At 64.5% G+C, this 15,704-nt stretch overlaps 1 protein-coding gene across 1 annotated transcript in view; it reads left to right on the top strand.

The window, feature by feature from the left end:
• The first annotated feature begins 854 nt into the window (after positions 1-854).
• ZDHHC1 (zinc finger DHHC-type containing 1) overlaps positions 855-15,704 on the top strand; it is a 36,007-nt gene continuing 21,157 nt past the window's right edge. The window contains exons 1-6 of the mRNA XM_054170280.1: positions 855-1,073; positions 2,300-2,475; positions 5,952-6,053; positions 8,156-8,280; positions 9,256-9,414; positions 14,128-14,240. Coding sequence (XP_054026255.1) covers positions 855-1,073; positions 2,300-2,475; positions 5,952-6,053; positions 8,156-8,280; positions 9,256-9,414; positions 14,128-14,240 — 894 coding nt within the window. The remainder of the gene's footprint in view (positions 1,074-2,299; positions 2,476-5,951; positions 6,054-8,155; positions 8,281-9,255; positions 9,415-14,127; positions 14,241-15,704) is intronic.

Consider the following 15,704-nt stretch of genomic DNA (forward strand, 5'->3'; position numbering starts at 1 on the left):
CTGCCAGGCAGGCAGCAGCTCTGGGGTTGGTTTGGGTGCCCTGCCCTGAGCAGAAGCTCTTTGTCCCCTTCCCAGCGTGGAAGTTGCCCCTGGCTCCAGATCTGCTCCAGCCTCAGCTCCTCTGCCCAGCCCTGCCCTGGCACTTGGATGCTGTGGAGCAGTTTTGGATGCCCTGGGTGGGCATCTTGGTGCTCAACCATCAAGCATCAACCATCTTGGTGCTAGAGGGGGAAAGCTGCATGAGTGTCCTTGCCAGGCCTGGGCAGCCCTGCAGACACTGTGGCTGTGCTGTACCCCCACCTGGAGGAGCTGACGAGGGGCTGAGGCCACATCTGGAGCCCTGGGTCTAGCTCTGGGCTCCCCAGTTCAAGAGAAAGCAGGAAGAGTTTGGAGAGAGCCCAGGGGAGGCTCTGAAGCTGCTGCTGAGGGGCCTGGAGCAGCTCTGGGAGGAGCAGAGGCTGAGAGCCCTGGGGCTGAGAGCCTGGGGAAGAGCAGCCCCAGAGGGGAGCTGAGCAATGCTCAGCAGGAGCTAAAGGCTGGGGGGCAGGAGGCTGGGGCCAGGCTCTGCTCAGGGGTGCCCAGGGCCAGGCCAAGGGGCACAAAGTGGCAGCCAGGAGGTTGCAGCTGAGCAGGAGGAGAAAGTAGTTTGGTGTGAGGCTGCTGGAGGCCTGGAGCAGGCTGCCCAGAGAGGTTGTGGAGCCTCCTGGTGTGGAGAGCTTCCAACCCCCCCTGGGCACTGTGCTGCTGGGCAGGCTGCTGGGGGTGCAGGGAACAAGGGAGGGGTTTGGGGAGAGGCCAGTGGGGTCCAGCCTGCTCTCAACATGCTTTTCTCTTTCCCCTCCCCTCCCCTGTAGATGAACATCTGCAGCAGGGCTCCCAATAAGGTCGCAGCAGAGAGGCTGAGCCCCGCGGCCGGCCGGGGGCAGCCGCAGCGCGCTCGCAGGAACGGCTGGAGCTGGCCCCTGCACCTCTTCCAGCTCACTGCCTGGCTGCTCTACCTCTTCTATGCCCTGGTGGGCTTTGGCATCCTGGTGCCCCTGCTGCCCCCCCGCTGGCTGCTGGCTGGCTATGTTGTATCCTTTGGCCAAGGGCTGTGAGGCAGTGCCCGGGGAGGGCTCCGGGGGAGGTGGAAAGCAGCTGGGGCAGGCCCTGGGCTGGATCCTGCCTCCTCCATAGGAACTGAGAGTTGGTTTGAGGTCCTGCCCCTGCCCTTCTGCTCTGGGCAGCTCACTGACATCCTGCTTGTCTCCTTCCTCCCTCACTGGTAGGTTTGTCTTTGTCTCTGAGGTGCTGGAAGCCTCCTGCTCAGCCCTGGAGGTGTTTGCAGCCAGGCTGGAGGTGGCTGTGAGCAGCCTGCTGTGGGCTGAGGTGTCCCTGCCCAGGGCAGGGGCTTGGAGCTGGCTGAGCCCTGAGCTCCCTCCCAGCCCTGCCAGCCCTGGGGTTCTGCTGTCTGCTCCTGCTTCTGTGTCTGCTTGCTGTCATTCTTCTCCAGGGTGTGAAGGCAGTCAGGCTAAAACTGCCCCTCCTGAACCACCCTTGCTGGGGTGGGCAGCCACATCTCACAGCTTCTCAGAAGGCCCTGGGGTGCTGGGGGGCAGCAGCTGGAGATGAACCCTGGGGGTACCCAGGGGGGCAGCAGCTGGAGATGAAACCTGGGGGTGCCCAGGGGGGCAGGAAGGCCACCAGCAGCCTGGCCTGGAGCAGCACTGGGGTGGGCAGCAGGAGCAGGGCAGGGATGGTGCCCCCGGGGTGGGCACTGGGGAGGGCACAGCTTGAGCCCTGGGCTCAGCTCTGGGCTCCTCACTGCCAGCAGGAGCCTGAGGGGCTGGAGCAGGGCCAGGGAAGGGCAAGCAAGGTGGGGAAGGGGCTGGGGAAGAGGGCTGGGGAGGGGCAGCTGAGGGCCCTGGGGGGGTTGGTGTGGAGCAGAGGATGCTGAGGGAGACCTCCTTGCTCTCTGCAGCTCCCTGGGAGGAGGCTGCAGCCAGCTGGGGCTTGGGCTCTGCTCCCCAGGCTCAGGGCACAGAAGGAGAGGAACTGGGCTGAAACTGTGCCAGGGGAGGCTGAGGTTGGAGAGGAGGAACAATTCCTTTGGTGCCAGAGAGGGGTCAGGGCCTGGCAGAAGCTGCCCAGGGAGGCTGTGGCTGCCCCCTGCCTGGAGGTGTTCCAGGACCAGGCTGGATGAGGCCTTGGGCAGCCTGGGCTGGGGGGAGGGGTCCCTGGCTGGCTGAGCTGGGAGGTCCCTTCCAAGCCAGCTGCATTCCCTGAGCCCCTCCTGACCTTCCTTAACTGTGCTCCCCAGTGCCCAGGGGTCTGCTTTCTCTACCACTTGATTGTCCACCTCAGTGCAGTCTCCATTGACCCTGCAGATGCAAATGTGAGGCAGAAGAACTACCTGGGGCCTGTGGCCAGCTTCAGCCGTGGGCAGCATGCTCACATCATTGAGAACCATCACTGCCACGTCTGTGATGTGGATGTGTGAGTATCTCCTGCTGCCCTGCCTCCTCCTCCCCCACCCAGGGGTTAGGCTGGGCTGGAAGTGGAGCCTCTGCTCCTGCTGGGTGCCTCCTGCCTGCTGGCAGCTGCCTGCACGGGGCTGTGCTCACCTGCTGTCTGTGAGGGCTGTGCTGGCCTCCTGCTGCTGTTTCTTCACTGAAAGGCTTCTCAAGTACTGCAGCAGGCTGCCCAGGGGGGGCTGGAGAACCTCCCCTGGCTGGGAGAGTTGGGACAGCCCTGCAGAGAAGGCCTTGGGGGGTGCTGGGGGTGGGGAGCAGCTGGGCAGCAGCCAGCACTGGGCACTGGCAGCACAGGAGGCCAAGGGCAGCCTGGGCTGCAGCCAGAGCAGGGTGGCCAGAGCTGGAGAGAGAGGATCCTGCCCCTCTGCTCTGCTCTGGGGAGACCTCCCCTGCAGGGCTGGGGCCAGCTCTGCAGCCCCCAGCACAAGAGAGACCTGGAGCTGCTGGAGAGGGGCCAGAGGAGGCCACAGAGATGAGCAGAGGGCTGCAGAACCTCTGCCCTGGGGCCAGGCTGGGAGGGTTGGGGCTGTGCAGCCTGCAGCAGAGAAGGCTGCAGGCAGAGCTGAGAGCTGCAGCTGCAGAGCTGCAGGGCAGCTGCAGGCAGGCTGGGCAGGGACTGCTGAGAAGGGGCTGTGGGGATAGGCCCAGGGGCAATGGTTTGGAGCTGGAGCAGGGCAGAGTTAGGTTGGAGCTGAGGAGGAAGCTGTGCAGAGGGAGGCTGGGGAGAGCCTGGCCCAGGCTGCCCAGGGAGGTGGTGGAGGCTGCATCCCTGCAGCCCTTCCAGCTCAGCCTGGCTGTGTCCCTGGGCAGCCTGCTGCAGCTGGAGCTGTGCCTGCTGCCTGCAGTGGCTTGGGCAGGAGGCCCTTGGAGGCTCCCTGCCAGCCTGATGCCAGCTGGGGTTGAATTCCCCACCCTGGAGGTGTTGAGCAGCTGCAGAGCTGTGGTGCTGAGGGCCTTGGTTTGGCACAGCCCTGGCAGGGCTGGAGGGTGGTTGGGCTCAGGGCTCTGGAAGTCAGTCTCTGGCTGTGTGATCTGCTGTACTCCATGTGAGATGGCTTTGAGCTGAGCAGGAGCAGCAGCTTGTGGCTGGCCAGGTGCTGGGGGGCTGGCAGGAGATGCTGGCAGTGCAGACATTCAGCTCAAGCTTTGTACAGCTGCCAAAGGGCTTCAGATCAGAGCCTGGGGAGCCCCAGGTCCCAGGCTGAGAGGCAAATCCTGGAGGGGTTGGGGTTGGGAAACACAAAGTACCTAGAAGGCAGGAACCTGTTGGAGCAGGTCCAGAGGAGGCCACAGGGAGGATCCCAGGGCTGGAAGCCCTCTGCTGGGCACTAGATGACCATGAGGGAGCTGGGACACTGCAGCAGGCTGCCCAGGGAGGGGGTTGAAGCCCCAGCCCTGGAGATAGTCAAGGTGAGGCTGGACAGGGCCCTGGGCAACCTGAGCCAGTGGAGGATGTCCCTGCTGAGTGCAGGGGGTTGGACTGGGTGAGCTTTGGAGCTCCCTTCCAACCCAACCCTTCCATGCCCTTGAGAGCTCCCTTCCAACCCAAACCCTTCCATGCCCTTGAGAGCTCCCTTCCAACCCAAACCCTTCCATGCCCTTGAGAGGTCCCTTCCAACCCAAACCCTTCCATGCCCTTGAGAGCTCCCTTCCAACCCAAACCCTTCCATGCCCTTGAGAGCTCCCTTCCAACCCAACCCTTCCATGCCCTTGAGAGCTCCCTTCCAACCCAAACCCTTCCATGCCCTTGAGAGCTCCCTTCCAACCCAAACCCTTCCATGCCCTTGAGAGGTCCCTTCCAACCCAAACCCTTCCATGATTCTGAGCCCTTCAGAGGTCCCTTCCAGCCCAACCCATCCCATGATTCCTTGACCTTGAGAGGTCCCTTCCAGCCCAAACCATTCCATGATTCTGAGCCCTTGAGAGGTCCCTTCCAGCTCAAACCCTTCCATGATTCCTTGACCTTGAGAGGTCCCTTCCAACCCAAACCCTTCCATGCCCTTGAGAGGTCCCTTCCAGCCCAACCCATTCCATGATTCCTTGACCTTGAGAGGTCCCTTCCAGCCCAAACCCTTCCATGATTCTGAGCCCTTCAGAGGTCCCTTCCAGCCCAAACCCTTCCATGATTCCTTGACCTTGAGAGGTCCCTTCCAGCCCAAACCCTTCCAAGATTCTGAGCCCTTCAGAGGTCCCTTCCAGCCCAAACCATTCCATGATTCCTTGACCTTGAGAGGTCCCTTCCAGCCCAACCCTTCCATGATTCTGAGCCCTTCAGAGGTCCCTTCCAGCCCAAACCCTTCCATGATTCTGAGCCCTTCAGAGGTCCCTTCCAGCCCAAGCTATTCTGTGGTGCTCAGTGTGGCCAATCTCTTTGGCCAGTGAGTTGTTCCCTCTGTGGAAGGCTTCTTACCATTCCTGGGACTTCTCCCTGCATCCCTCTGGGTTTGTGTCATGGGAGGTGATGGTACCACAGCCTCACAGGAGGTGAGGGGTTGGAAGGGACATCTGGAGACCTTCCAGTCCCAGCCCCCTGCCAGAGCAGGACAGCACAGGTCACACAGGAACACATCCAGGCAGGGCTGCACAGGCTCCAGGGCAGGAGACTCCACAACCTCTCTGGGCAGCCTGCTCCAGGCCTCTGGCAGCCTCCCAGCCAAGAAGTTCTTCCTCCTGCTGAGCTGGAAGCTCCTGGGCTGCACTTTCCAGCCCTTGCCTCTTGTGCTGCCCCAGGGCACAGTGAGCAGAGCCTGGCCCTGGCCCTCCCTTCCTGCCCCCCAGCCCTCAGCTCTTGATGGCCATTGCTCAGCTCCCTCTCAGCCTTCTCCTCTGCAGCCTGCACCCCCCCAGGGCTCTCAGCCTCTCCTGCCCAGGCAGTGCTGCAGTCCCTTCATCAGCCTTGCAGCCCTGCCTTGGCCTCTCTGCAGCAGCTCCCTGTCCCTCTGGAGCTGGGGAGCCCAGAGCTGGAGGCAGGATTCCAGCTGAGGCCTCCCCAGGGCAGGGCAGAGCAGAGGGGGAGGAGAAGCTCCCTGGCCCTGCTGGCCACACTCTGCTGAGTGCCCCCCAGGACCCCCTTGGCCTTCCTGGCCCCCAGGGCTCATTGCTGTGCCCTGCAGCCCTTGCTGCCCCCCAGCACTCCCAGCTCCTTCTCCTGGGGGCTGCTCTGCAGCAGATCCCCTCCCAGCCTCTGCTGCTGCAGTTTGCTCTTCCTGCCCAGCTGCAGGGCTCTGCTCTCCTCCTGCTTCAGCCTCAGCAGCTTCCTCCCTGCCCAGCTCTCAGCCTGCCCAAGGCTCTGCATGGCCTCACAGCCTGCAGCTGGCCCAGCCAAGCCTCCCAGCTTGGTGTCATCAGCAAACCTGCTGAGTCTGTCTGTCTGTCCCCTCACCAATGGCATTGATGCAGCTGTGGAACAGAAGCCTAACAGCAGCCTCTCTCTGGCAGGAGTGCCAAGTCCAAGCACTGTGGGACCTGCAACAAGTGTGTCTGTGGCTTTGATCACCACTGCAAGTGGCTCAACAACTGTGTGGGAGAGAGGAACTACTGGTAAGAGCCTGGCACTGGCAGCAGCACAGCCCTGCAGCAGCACTGCCTGCCCTGCCCAGCCCTGCACAGCCCAGCCCAGCCCTGCCCTACTCTGCTCTGCCCTGCCCTACCCTGCCCATCCCAGCCCTACTGTGCCCAGCCCAGCCCTGCCCTGCCCTACCCTGCCCATCCCAGCCCTACTGTGCCCAGCCTAGCCCTGCCCTGCCCTGCCCTGTGCTGCCCAGTACTGCCCTGCCCAGCCCTGCCCTGTGCTGCCCAGTACTGCCCAGCCCTGCCCAGCCCTCCCCTGCCCATCCCAGCCCTGCCCTGCCCATCCCAGCCCTGCCCTGCCCAGCCCTGCCCTGCCCAGCCCTGCCCTGTGCTGCCCTGCCCTGCCCAGCCCTGCCCAACCCTGCCCAGCCCTGCCCTCCCCTGCCCAGCCCTGCCCTCCCCTGCCCAGCCTAGCCCTGCCCTGCCCTCCCCTGCCCAGCCTAGCCCTGCCCTCCCCTGCCCAGCCCTGCCCTGCCCTGCCCATCCCAGCCCTGCCCATCCCAGCCCTGCCCTGCCCATCCCAGCCCTGCCCTGCCCAGCCTAGCCCTGCCCTGCCCATCCCAGCCCTGCCCTGCCCAGCCCTCCCCTCCCCTGCCCAGCCCTGCTCTGCCCAGCCCAGCCCTTCCCAGCCCTGCCCTCCCCTGCCCTGCCCAGCCCAGCCCAGCCCTGCTCAGCCCTCCCCTGCCCTGCTGGAGGGGAGGAGGAAGTTCTCCCCCAGGAGAGTGGTGAAGCCCTGGGATGGGTTGTGCAGGGAGGTGGTTGAGCCCCCAGCCCTGGAGGGGTTTGAGCCCAGGCTGGCTGAGGCTCTGGGCAGCCTGCTGTGGGGTGAGGGATCCCTGCCCATGGCAGGGGGTTGGAGCTGGCTGAGCCTGCAGCTCCCTTCCAGCCCTGGCTGAGCCTGCGGCTCCCTTCCAGCCCTGGCTGAGCCTGCGGCTCCCTTGCAGCCCTGGCTGAGCCTGCAGCTCCCTTCCAGCCCTGGCTGAGCCTGCGGCTCCCTTCCAGCCCTGGCTGAGCCTGCGGCTCCCTTCCAGCCCTGGCTGAGCCTGCGGCTCCCTTGCAGCCCTGGCTGAGCCTGCGGCTCCCTTGCAGCCCTGGCTGAGCCTGCAGCTCCCTTCCAGCCCTGGCTGAGCCTGCGGCTCCCTTCCAGCCCTGGCTGAGCCTGCAGCTCCCTTCCAGCCCTGGCTGAGCCTGCAGCTCCCTTCCAGCCCTGGCTGAGCCTGCAGCATCCTTCCAGCCCTGGCTGAGCCTGCGGCTCCCTTCCAGCCCTGGCTGAGCCTGCGGCTCCCTTGCAGCCCTGGCTGAGCCTGCGGCTCCCTTCCGGCCCTGGCTGAGCCTGCAGCTCCCTTGCAGCCCTGGCTGAGCCTGCAGCTCCCTTCCAGCCCTGGCTGAGCCTGCAGCTCCCTTGCAGCCCTGGCTGAGCCTGCAGCTCCCTTCCAGCCCTGGCTGAGCCTGCAGCTCCCTTCCAGCCCTGGCTGAGCCTGCAGCATCCTTCCAGCCCTGGCTGAGCCTGCGGCTCCCTTCCAGCCCTGGCTGAGCCTGCGGCTCCCTTGCAGCCCTGGCTGAGCCTGCGGCTCCCTTCCGGCCCTGGCTGAGCCTGCGGCTCCCTTCCAGCCCTGGCTGAGCCTGCAGCATCCTTCCAGCCCTGGCTGAGCCTGCGGCTCCCTTCCAGCCCCGGCTGAGCCTGCAGCTCCCTTCCAGCCCTGGCTGAGCCTGCGGCTCCCTTGCAGCCCTGGCTGAGCCTGCGGCTCCCTTCCAGCCCCGGCTGAGCCTGCAGCTCCCTTCCAGCCCTGGCTGAGCCTGCGGCTCCCTTCCAGCCCTGGCTGAGCCTGCAGCTCCCTTCCAGCCCTGGCTGAGCCTGCAGCATCCTTCCAGCCCTGGCTGAGCCTGCGGCTCCCTTGCAGCCCTGGCTGAGCCTGCGGCTCCCTTCCAGCCCTGGCTGAGCCTGCAGCTCCCTTCCAGCCCTGGCTGCTCCCAGGCCCCTGTGATCCCTCGCAGGGTCTCTTGCCGCCGGGAGCTGCCCTTGGGTCGCAGCTGCGGTGCTGAAGGCTCTGCCCTCCTCCCCCTCCCCGCAGGCACTTCCTGAACTCGGTGCTGTCGGCGCTGCTGGGCCTCGGGCTCCTGCTGCTGGTCGCTTGCTACATCTTCGTGGAGTTCTTCCTGGACCCCGGCGCGCTGCGCTCCGACCGGCGCTTCCACGGTACCGCGGGGCCGCGCTGCCGCCCCCCGCCGGCTCCTGCCGCAGGGCTCGCCCCCGAGGAGGGGCTCCGACCCTTACCCCCCCGGCAAAGCCCGGAAGGGGCTTGGGACAAGGGCTGGGGGTGCCAGGAGCAGGGAGAATGGCTTGGAGCTGGGAGAGAGGAGACTGAGAGTGGAGAGGAGGAAGGAATGGTTGGCAGGGAGGCTGGGGAGAGCCTGGCACAGGCTGCCCAGGGAGGTGCTTGAGGTTCCAGCCCTGGAGATATCAAAGAGGGCCACAGGAAAGCCAGGAAGGGGCTTTAGAGAAGAGCTGGGAGTGCCAGGAGCAGGGGCAGTGGTTTGAAGTGAGAGCAGAGCAGGTGGAGGTTGGATGTGAGGAACAAGTTCTGCCCCAGGAGGCTGCTGGAGCCCTGCAGCAGGCTGCCCAGGGAGGTGCTTGAGGCTGGAAGGGCTCTGCTGTGAGGCCAGGCTGAGAGAGTTGGGCTTGGGCAGCATGGAGAAGGCTCCAGGGAGAGCTTCTGGTGGCCTTGCAGTGCTGGAAGGACTCTCAGAAGGCTGGGGCCAGAGTTTGGAGCAGGGCAAGGGGCTCTGGCACTCAGCCAGCCAGGGATCAAGGAGGGCTACAGGAAAGCCAGGAAGGGGCTTGGGACAGGGGCTGGGAGTGCCAGGAGCAGGGGCAGTGGTCTGAAGTGAGAGCAGAGCAGGTGGAGGTTGGATGTGAGGAACAAGCTCTGCCCCAGGAGGCTGCTGGAGCCCTGCAGCAGGCTGCCCAGGGAGGTGCTTGAGGCTCCAGGCCTGGAGATCTCCAGGGTCAGGCTTGGGAAGGCTGTGAGCAGCCTGCTCTAGGGGAGGATGTCCCTGCTGGGGGCAGGGGCTGGGGCTGGCTGAGCTCTGCAGCTCCCTTCCCACCCAAACCATTCCATGTGGCTCTGCTGGGCCCTGGCCAAGCTCCTGACCTCCATCTCTTGTGTTGCAGCTCTGGGGAACCACACAGAGTGCTGGTTTGTGTTCCTGCCTGCAGCTCCCCTGCTGACTGGAGCCTGGGCCATCCTGCTCACAGCTGGGGTTTTCATCCTGCTCAGCCTGCTGACAGTGATCCTGCTTGGCCACCTCCTCACCTTTCACATCTATCTCAGTAGGTTGTCTTCCTGCCACCTGCAGCCCCATTTCCTTCTCTCTTCACTTCCTGAGTCCCTCTGCACTCCCTGCATGTTCCCCCAGCTCACAGCCCTGAGCAGGGCTGCCATGGGATGTGCACTGGCAGCCCAGAGAGCAGATCACATCCTGGCATGCAGCAGAAGTGTGGCCAGCAGGGCCAGGGAGGGGATTCTGCCTCTCTGCTCCACTCTGCTGAGCCCACAGCTGCAGCTCTGTGCCCAGCTCTGCAGCCTCTGTGCCAGGAAGGCTCTGGAGGGGCTGGAAGGTGTCCAGAGCAGGGCCAGGAGGGGGAGCAGAGGGCTGGAGCTGCTCTGCTCTGAGCACAGCCTGAGAGGGTTGGGGTTGTGCAGGCTGCAGAGGAGAAGGCTCCAGGGAGACCTTCTGGTGGCCTTCCAGGAGCTGCAGGGGGCTGCAGGAAAGCTGGGGAGGGACTTTGGAGGGGGTGAGGGAGGGCCAGGACTGGGGGGGATGGAGCAAAAGGAGAAGTGGGGAGCTGGAGATTGGCTGTGGGGAAGAAGTTGTTGGGCAGGAGGGTGGTGAGAGCCTGGCCCAGGCTGCCCAGGGAGGTGGTGGAAACCTCCTGCTGATGCCTGGAGGTGTTTGCAGCCAGGCTGGAGGTGGCTGTGAGCAACCTGCTGTGGGGTGAGGTGTCCCTGCCCAGGGCAGGGGCTTGGAGCTGGCTGAGCCCTGAGCTCCCTCCCAGCCCTGCCAGCTCTGGGGCTCTATGATTCTGTGTGACTTGATCATTGTCCCTCTGTTTCCCCCAGCAGCAGGCAGGCTCAGCAGTGTCTCTGCAGTGGGGGCTTCTCTGGGTGTCCTCACTGTGCTCCCCTGTGCTGCTGGGGGGGGCTGGTTCTGCCTCAGCACAGAGAAACTGGGCTGGTGCTGATCTCCATTCCCAGTAGCAGTGTCACAGCTGGCACTGGGCTGGCAGGGAGCCTCCAAGGGCCTCCTGTCCAACCCCCCTGCAGGCAGCAGGCACAGCTCCAGCTGCAGCAGGCTGCCCAGGGACACAGCCAGGCTGAGCTGGAAGGGCTGCAGGGATGCAGCCTCCACCACCTCCCTGGGCAGCCTGGGCCAGGCTCTCCCCAGCCTCCCTCTGCACAGCTTCCTCCTCAGCTCCAACCTAACTCTGCCCTGCTCCAGCTCCAAACCATTGCCCCTGGGCCTATCCCCACAGCCCCTTCTCAGCAGTCCCTGCCCAGCCTGCCTGCAGCTGCCCTGCAGCTCTGCAGCTGCAGCTCTCAGCTCTGCCTGCAGCCTTCTCTGCTGCAGGCTGCACAGCCCCAACCCTCCCAGCCTGGCCCCAGGGCAGAGGTTCTGCAGCCCTCTGCTCATCTCTGTGGCCTCCTCTGGCCCCTCTCCAGCAGCTCCAGGTCTCTCTTGTGCTGGGGGCTGCAGACCTGGCCCCAGCCCTGCAGGGGAGGTCTCCCCAGAGCAGAGCAGAGGGGCAGGATCCTCTCTCTCCAGCTCTGGCCACCCTGCTCTGGCTGCAGCCCAGGCTGCCCTTGGCCTCCTGTGCTGCCAGTGCCCAGTGCTGGCTGCTGCCCAGCTGCTCCCCCAACCCCAGCACCCCCAAGGCCTTCTCTGCAGGGCTGTCCTGGGGCCAGAGGGTGGCTGCAGCCCTGGCATGCAGCTGGAACACCTCAGGGCACCCTGATGCAGCTAATCCTCTGCTCCAGGCAGGCTGTGCTGGGACCCTCACCAGCTGCAGCTGGGGATGGGAGGTGGGAGAGCAGGACCTGGCCATCCTCTTGCCATCTCTGTGTCTGTGCTTGTCCTGGAAGAGGCATTAACAAGCCAGTCTGAGCCTCTGCCCTTTCTCCTCCCTCCCTCTTTGCAGGGTCCATGTTTGAGGTGGAGGAGCCAGCAGGGCTCTGAGGCTGCCTGGAGGGGGTGGGAGCTGGAGCCTCTTCTCTTCTCCAGGCTGCACAGCCCCAACTCTCCCAGCCTGGCCCCATGGCAGAGGTGCTCCAGCTCATCATTGTGGCCTCCTCTGGACCCTCTCCAGCAGGTCCATGCCCTTCTGCTCTTGCTGCCCCATTGCCAGCTCCATGTGAGGCCTCAGCAGAGCAGAGCAGGGGGGCAGAATCTCCTCTCTCCACCGGGGCCTGGGGGATGGCAGGGGGTGCCCAGGGAGCCTGGGGGTCTGCAGATCCACACAGTCACCCAGTTTGGTGTCCTCTGCAGTCCTCCTGAGGCTGCCTCAGTCCCCTGGCCCAGAGCATTGCTCCAGACCTTCAAGAGCAGCAGCCCCAGCACCGAGCACGGGGAGCCTGCAGCTTCTCCCAGGCATTTGAGTCCTGCCTTGAGAAGCTGAGCTGAGAGTTGGAGCAGAGCTGTCTGTGGCTCCTCACCCGGATCCCACTGGTGGGTGGCTGTGCCTGGAGCGTTCCGAGGCCAGCCTGCCGCGGCAGAAGCTCTGAGAGCGTGGCCGAGCCCCCGGAGCATTGCTGCCGCCTGGGGAAGGACCCTTGGGGTTAGCGCTGCGGGAGCGCTCCTGGCAGGGACTGCGGCCGCCGCTAGAGGGCGCCACGGGCCCGCAGCCACCGCGGCTGGGAGTGGGGAGGGAGAGCAGAGGAGAGGAGAAGAGGAAGAGGGGAGGAAGAGAAGAGAGGAGGAAGAGAAGAGAGGAGGAAGAGGAAGAGGAAGAGGGGAGGAAGAGAAGAGAGGAGGAAGAGAAGAGGAAGAGGAAGAGGGGAGGAAGAGAAGAGAGGAGGAAGAGAAGAGGAAGAGGAAGAGGACAGAATAGAATTAACCAGGTTGGAAGAGACCTCAGAGCTCACCCAGCCCAACCTCTCCCCCAGCACCATCTGAGCAACTCAACCATGGCACCAAGGGCCTCAGCCAGGCTCTGCCTAAACACCTCCAGGGCTGGGGACTCCACCACCTCCCTGGGCAGCACATCCCCAGGGCCAATCTCTCTTGCTGGGAAGAACTTTCTCCTCACCTCCAGCCTGAACCTCCCCTGGCACAGCTTGAGACTGTGTCCTCTTGTTCTGGGGCTGGGGGCCTGGGAGAAGAGACCAACCCCCACCTGGCTCCAACCTCCCTGCAGGCAGTTGCAGAGAGCAAGAAGGTCTCCCCTGAGCCTCCTCTTCTGCAGGCTCCAACCCCAGCTCCCTCAGCCTCTCCTCCCAGGGCTGTGCCCCAGACCCCTCCCCAGCTTTGTTGCCCTTCTCTGGACACCTTCCAGCAGCTCAACCTCTTTCCTGACCTGAGGAGCCCAGAGCTGGACACAGGACTCCAGCTGTGGCCTGAGCAGTGCTGAGCACAGGGCAGGATCAGCTCCCTGCTCCTGCTGGCCACACTCTGCCTGCTGCAGGCCAGGCTGCCCTTGGCCTTCTTGGCCCCCTGGGCACACTGCTGGCTCCTCTTCAGCTGCTCTCCACCACTCCCCCCAGGTCCCTCTCTGCCTGGCTGCTCTCAGCCACTCTGCCCCCAGCCTGCAGCACTGCCTGGGGTTGCTGTGGCCAAAGTGCAGCCCCTGGCACTTGGCTGTGTTCAATCTCCTGCCCTTGGCCCCTGCCCCTCTGCCCAGCCTGTTGAGGTCCCTCTGCAGAGCTCTGCTGCCCTCTCCCAGCTCAGCTCCTGCCCCCAGCTTGCTGCCAGCTGCAAACTGCTCGGAAACCACCCTGGGACTCAGGAGCTTCTTCCTCAGCTCCAGTCTAACCCTGCTCTCCCTCAGCTTCAAACCATTCCCCCTTGGCCTGACCACAGCAACCCCAGGCAGTGCTGCAGGCTGGGGGCAGAGTGGCTGAGAGCAGCCAGGCAGAGAGGGAGCTGGGGGGAGTGGTGGAGAGCAGCTGAACAGGAGCCAGCAGTGTGCCCAGGGGGCCAAGAAGGCCAAGGGCAGCCTGGCCTGCAGCAGGCAGAGTGTGGCCAGCAGGAGCAGGGAGCTCATCCTGCCCTGTGCTCAGCACTGCTCAGGCCACACCTGGAGTCCTGTGTCCAGCTCTGGGCTCCTCAGGTCAGGAAAGAGGTTGAGCTGCTGGAAGGTGTCCAGAGAAGGGCAACAAAGCTGGGGAGGGGTCTGGGGCACAGCCCTGGGAGGAGAGGCTGAGGGAGCTGGGGTTGGAGCCTGCAGAAGAGGAGGCTCAGGGGAGACCTTCTTGCTCTCTGCAACTGCCTGCAGGGAGGTTGGAGCCAGGTGGGGGTTGGGCTCTGCTCCCAGGCAAGCAGCCCCAGAACAAGAGGACACAGTCTCAAGCTGTGCCAGGGGAGGTTCAGGCTGAAGGGGAGGAGGAAGTTCTTCCCAGCAAGAGAGATTGGCCCTGGGGATGTGCTGCCCAGGGAGGTGGTGGAGTCCCCAGCCCTGGAGGTGCTCAGAAAAGGCTTGGATGTGGCTCTGGGAGCCATGGTTGGGCTGTCAGGAGGGGTTAGGTGTTAGGTTGGACCTGATGATCTTTGAGGTCTTTTCCAGCCTGGTTGATTCTGTGGCTCCAGCCCCCCTCAGCCAAAGTCTCTCTGCAGCCTCCCTGCAGGATCCCTTCAGGCACTGCCAGGCAGCTCTGAGCTCCCCCTGGAGCCTTCTCCCCTGCAGGCTGCACAGCCCCAGCTCCCTCAGCCTGTGCCCTTTCCATGCTTCCAGCTCCCCTGGCCTGTGGGGTAGCTCAGGCTGTTGGTGTCACCCAGCAGTGGCCTTTCCTGCAGTGACCTTTCTTCTTCTTCTCTCTTTCTCTCCTGCCAGTGTGGAACAAGCTGACCACCTACGAGTATGTGCTGCAGCAGCGTCTCCAGCAGGTGGGGAAAGAGTCAGAGCTGCAGCTGGAGCCCTCTCCCTCCCAGCAGCCAGCCAGCCAGGTACTGCTGCTGCCAGCCCAGCTCCCAGCACCGACACTGCTCTGCCCCGAGGCCAACCTGCCTTCCCCTTGGCCACCTCCACGTGGCAGAGGCAGCTGCTGAAGGCTGACTTCAGTTATCACAGAGCCCCAGAGCTGGCAGGGCTGGGAGGGAGCTGCAGGCTCAGCCAGCTCCCAGCCCCTGCCCTGGGCAGGGACAGCTCACCCCACAGCAGGTTGCTCACAGCCACCTCCAGCCTGGCTGCAAACACCTCCAGGGCTGAGCAGGAGGCTTCCACCACCTCCCTGGGCAGCCTGGGCCAGGCTCTCACCACCCTCCTGCCCAACAGCTTCTTCCTCACAGCCAATCTCCAGCTCCCCACTTCTCCTTTTGCTCCATCCCCCCCAGTCCTGGCCCTCCCTCACCCCCTCCAAAGTCCCTCCCCAGCTTTCCTGCAGCCCCCTGCAGCTCCTGGAAGGCCACCAGAAGGTCTCCCTGGAGCCTTCTCCTCTGCAGCCTGCACAACCCCAACTCTCTCAGGCTGTGCTCAGAGCAGAGCAGCTCCAGCCCTCTGCTCCCCCTCCTGGCCCTGCTCTGGACACCTTCCAGCCCCTCCAGAGCCTTCCTGGCACAGAGGCTGCAGAGCTGGGCACAGAGCTGCAGCTGTGGGCTCAGCAGAGTGGAGCAGAGAGGCAGAATCCCCTCCCTGGTCCTGCTGGCTGTGCTTCTGACTGAGTTGCTGACTTCAAAGGCTTCTTGAGGTGGAGCAGGACCTGAGGCCTGGCACTCCAAGAGCACTCCAGGCATGAGCAGGCTCTGATCTCAGAGGAATCCATGCCACCCACCCTCTGCTTGCACCACTTGCTCTGGGTTCTGTGGTGCCAGCACAGCTGCTCCCTGCAGTCAGGGCAGGACAGGGGAAGCTCCTCTGGGTGGGAATCAGCTTTGTTAGAGCTCAGAGCTGAGCTGCTGCTGGGCCTGCCCAGCTCCCTCCCCCCTGGCTGAGCAAGCAGTCAGGGTTTCAGCATGAAGGAAGGTGGCTGAAGAGTGGGACTGAAGTGTCCTGCCCCTGGACCTAGAGGATCACAGAGTGGGAGGGGTTGGCAGAGACCTCACCCAGGCCAAGCCCCCTGCCAGGGCAGGGCACCCAGGGCAGGGCACCCAGGGACACAGCCAGGGGCAGGCTGGAAGCTCTCCAGGCAAGGAGGCTCCACAAGCTCTCTGGGCAGCCTGCTGCAGGGCTCTGGGAGCCTCACACCAAAGAGGTTTCTCCTCCTGGCCAGGGGGAACCTCCTGGGCTCCAGCTCATCCCTCTTGGGCCTGGTCCTGCTCCCTGGGGACCACCCCAAAGAGCTTGGTACCTCCTTCCTGGCTCCTTCCTGGTTCCCTCCTGTCCCCTTCCCTCCTGTCCCCTTCCCTCCTGTCCCCTTCCCTCCTGGCCCCTTCCTCCTGGCCCCTTCCTCCTGTCACCTTCCCTCCTGGCCC

Source organism: Dryobates pubescens, chromosome 19, assembly GCF_014839835.1.
Source record: "Dryobates pubescens isolate bDryPub1 chromosome 19, bDryPub1.pri, whole genome shotgun sequence".
NCBI classification, from domain to species: Eukaryota; Metazoa; Chordata; class Aves; order Piciformes; family Picidae; genus Dryobates; species Dryobates pubescens.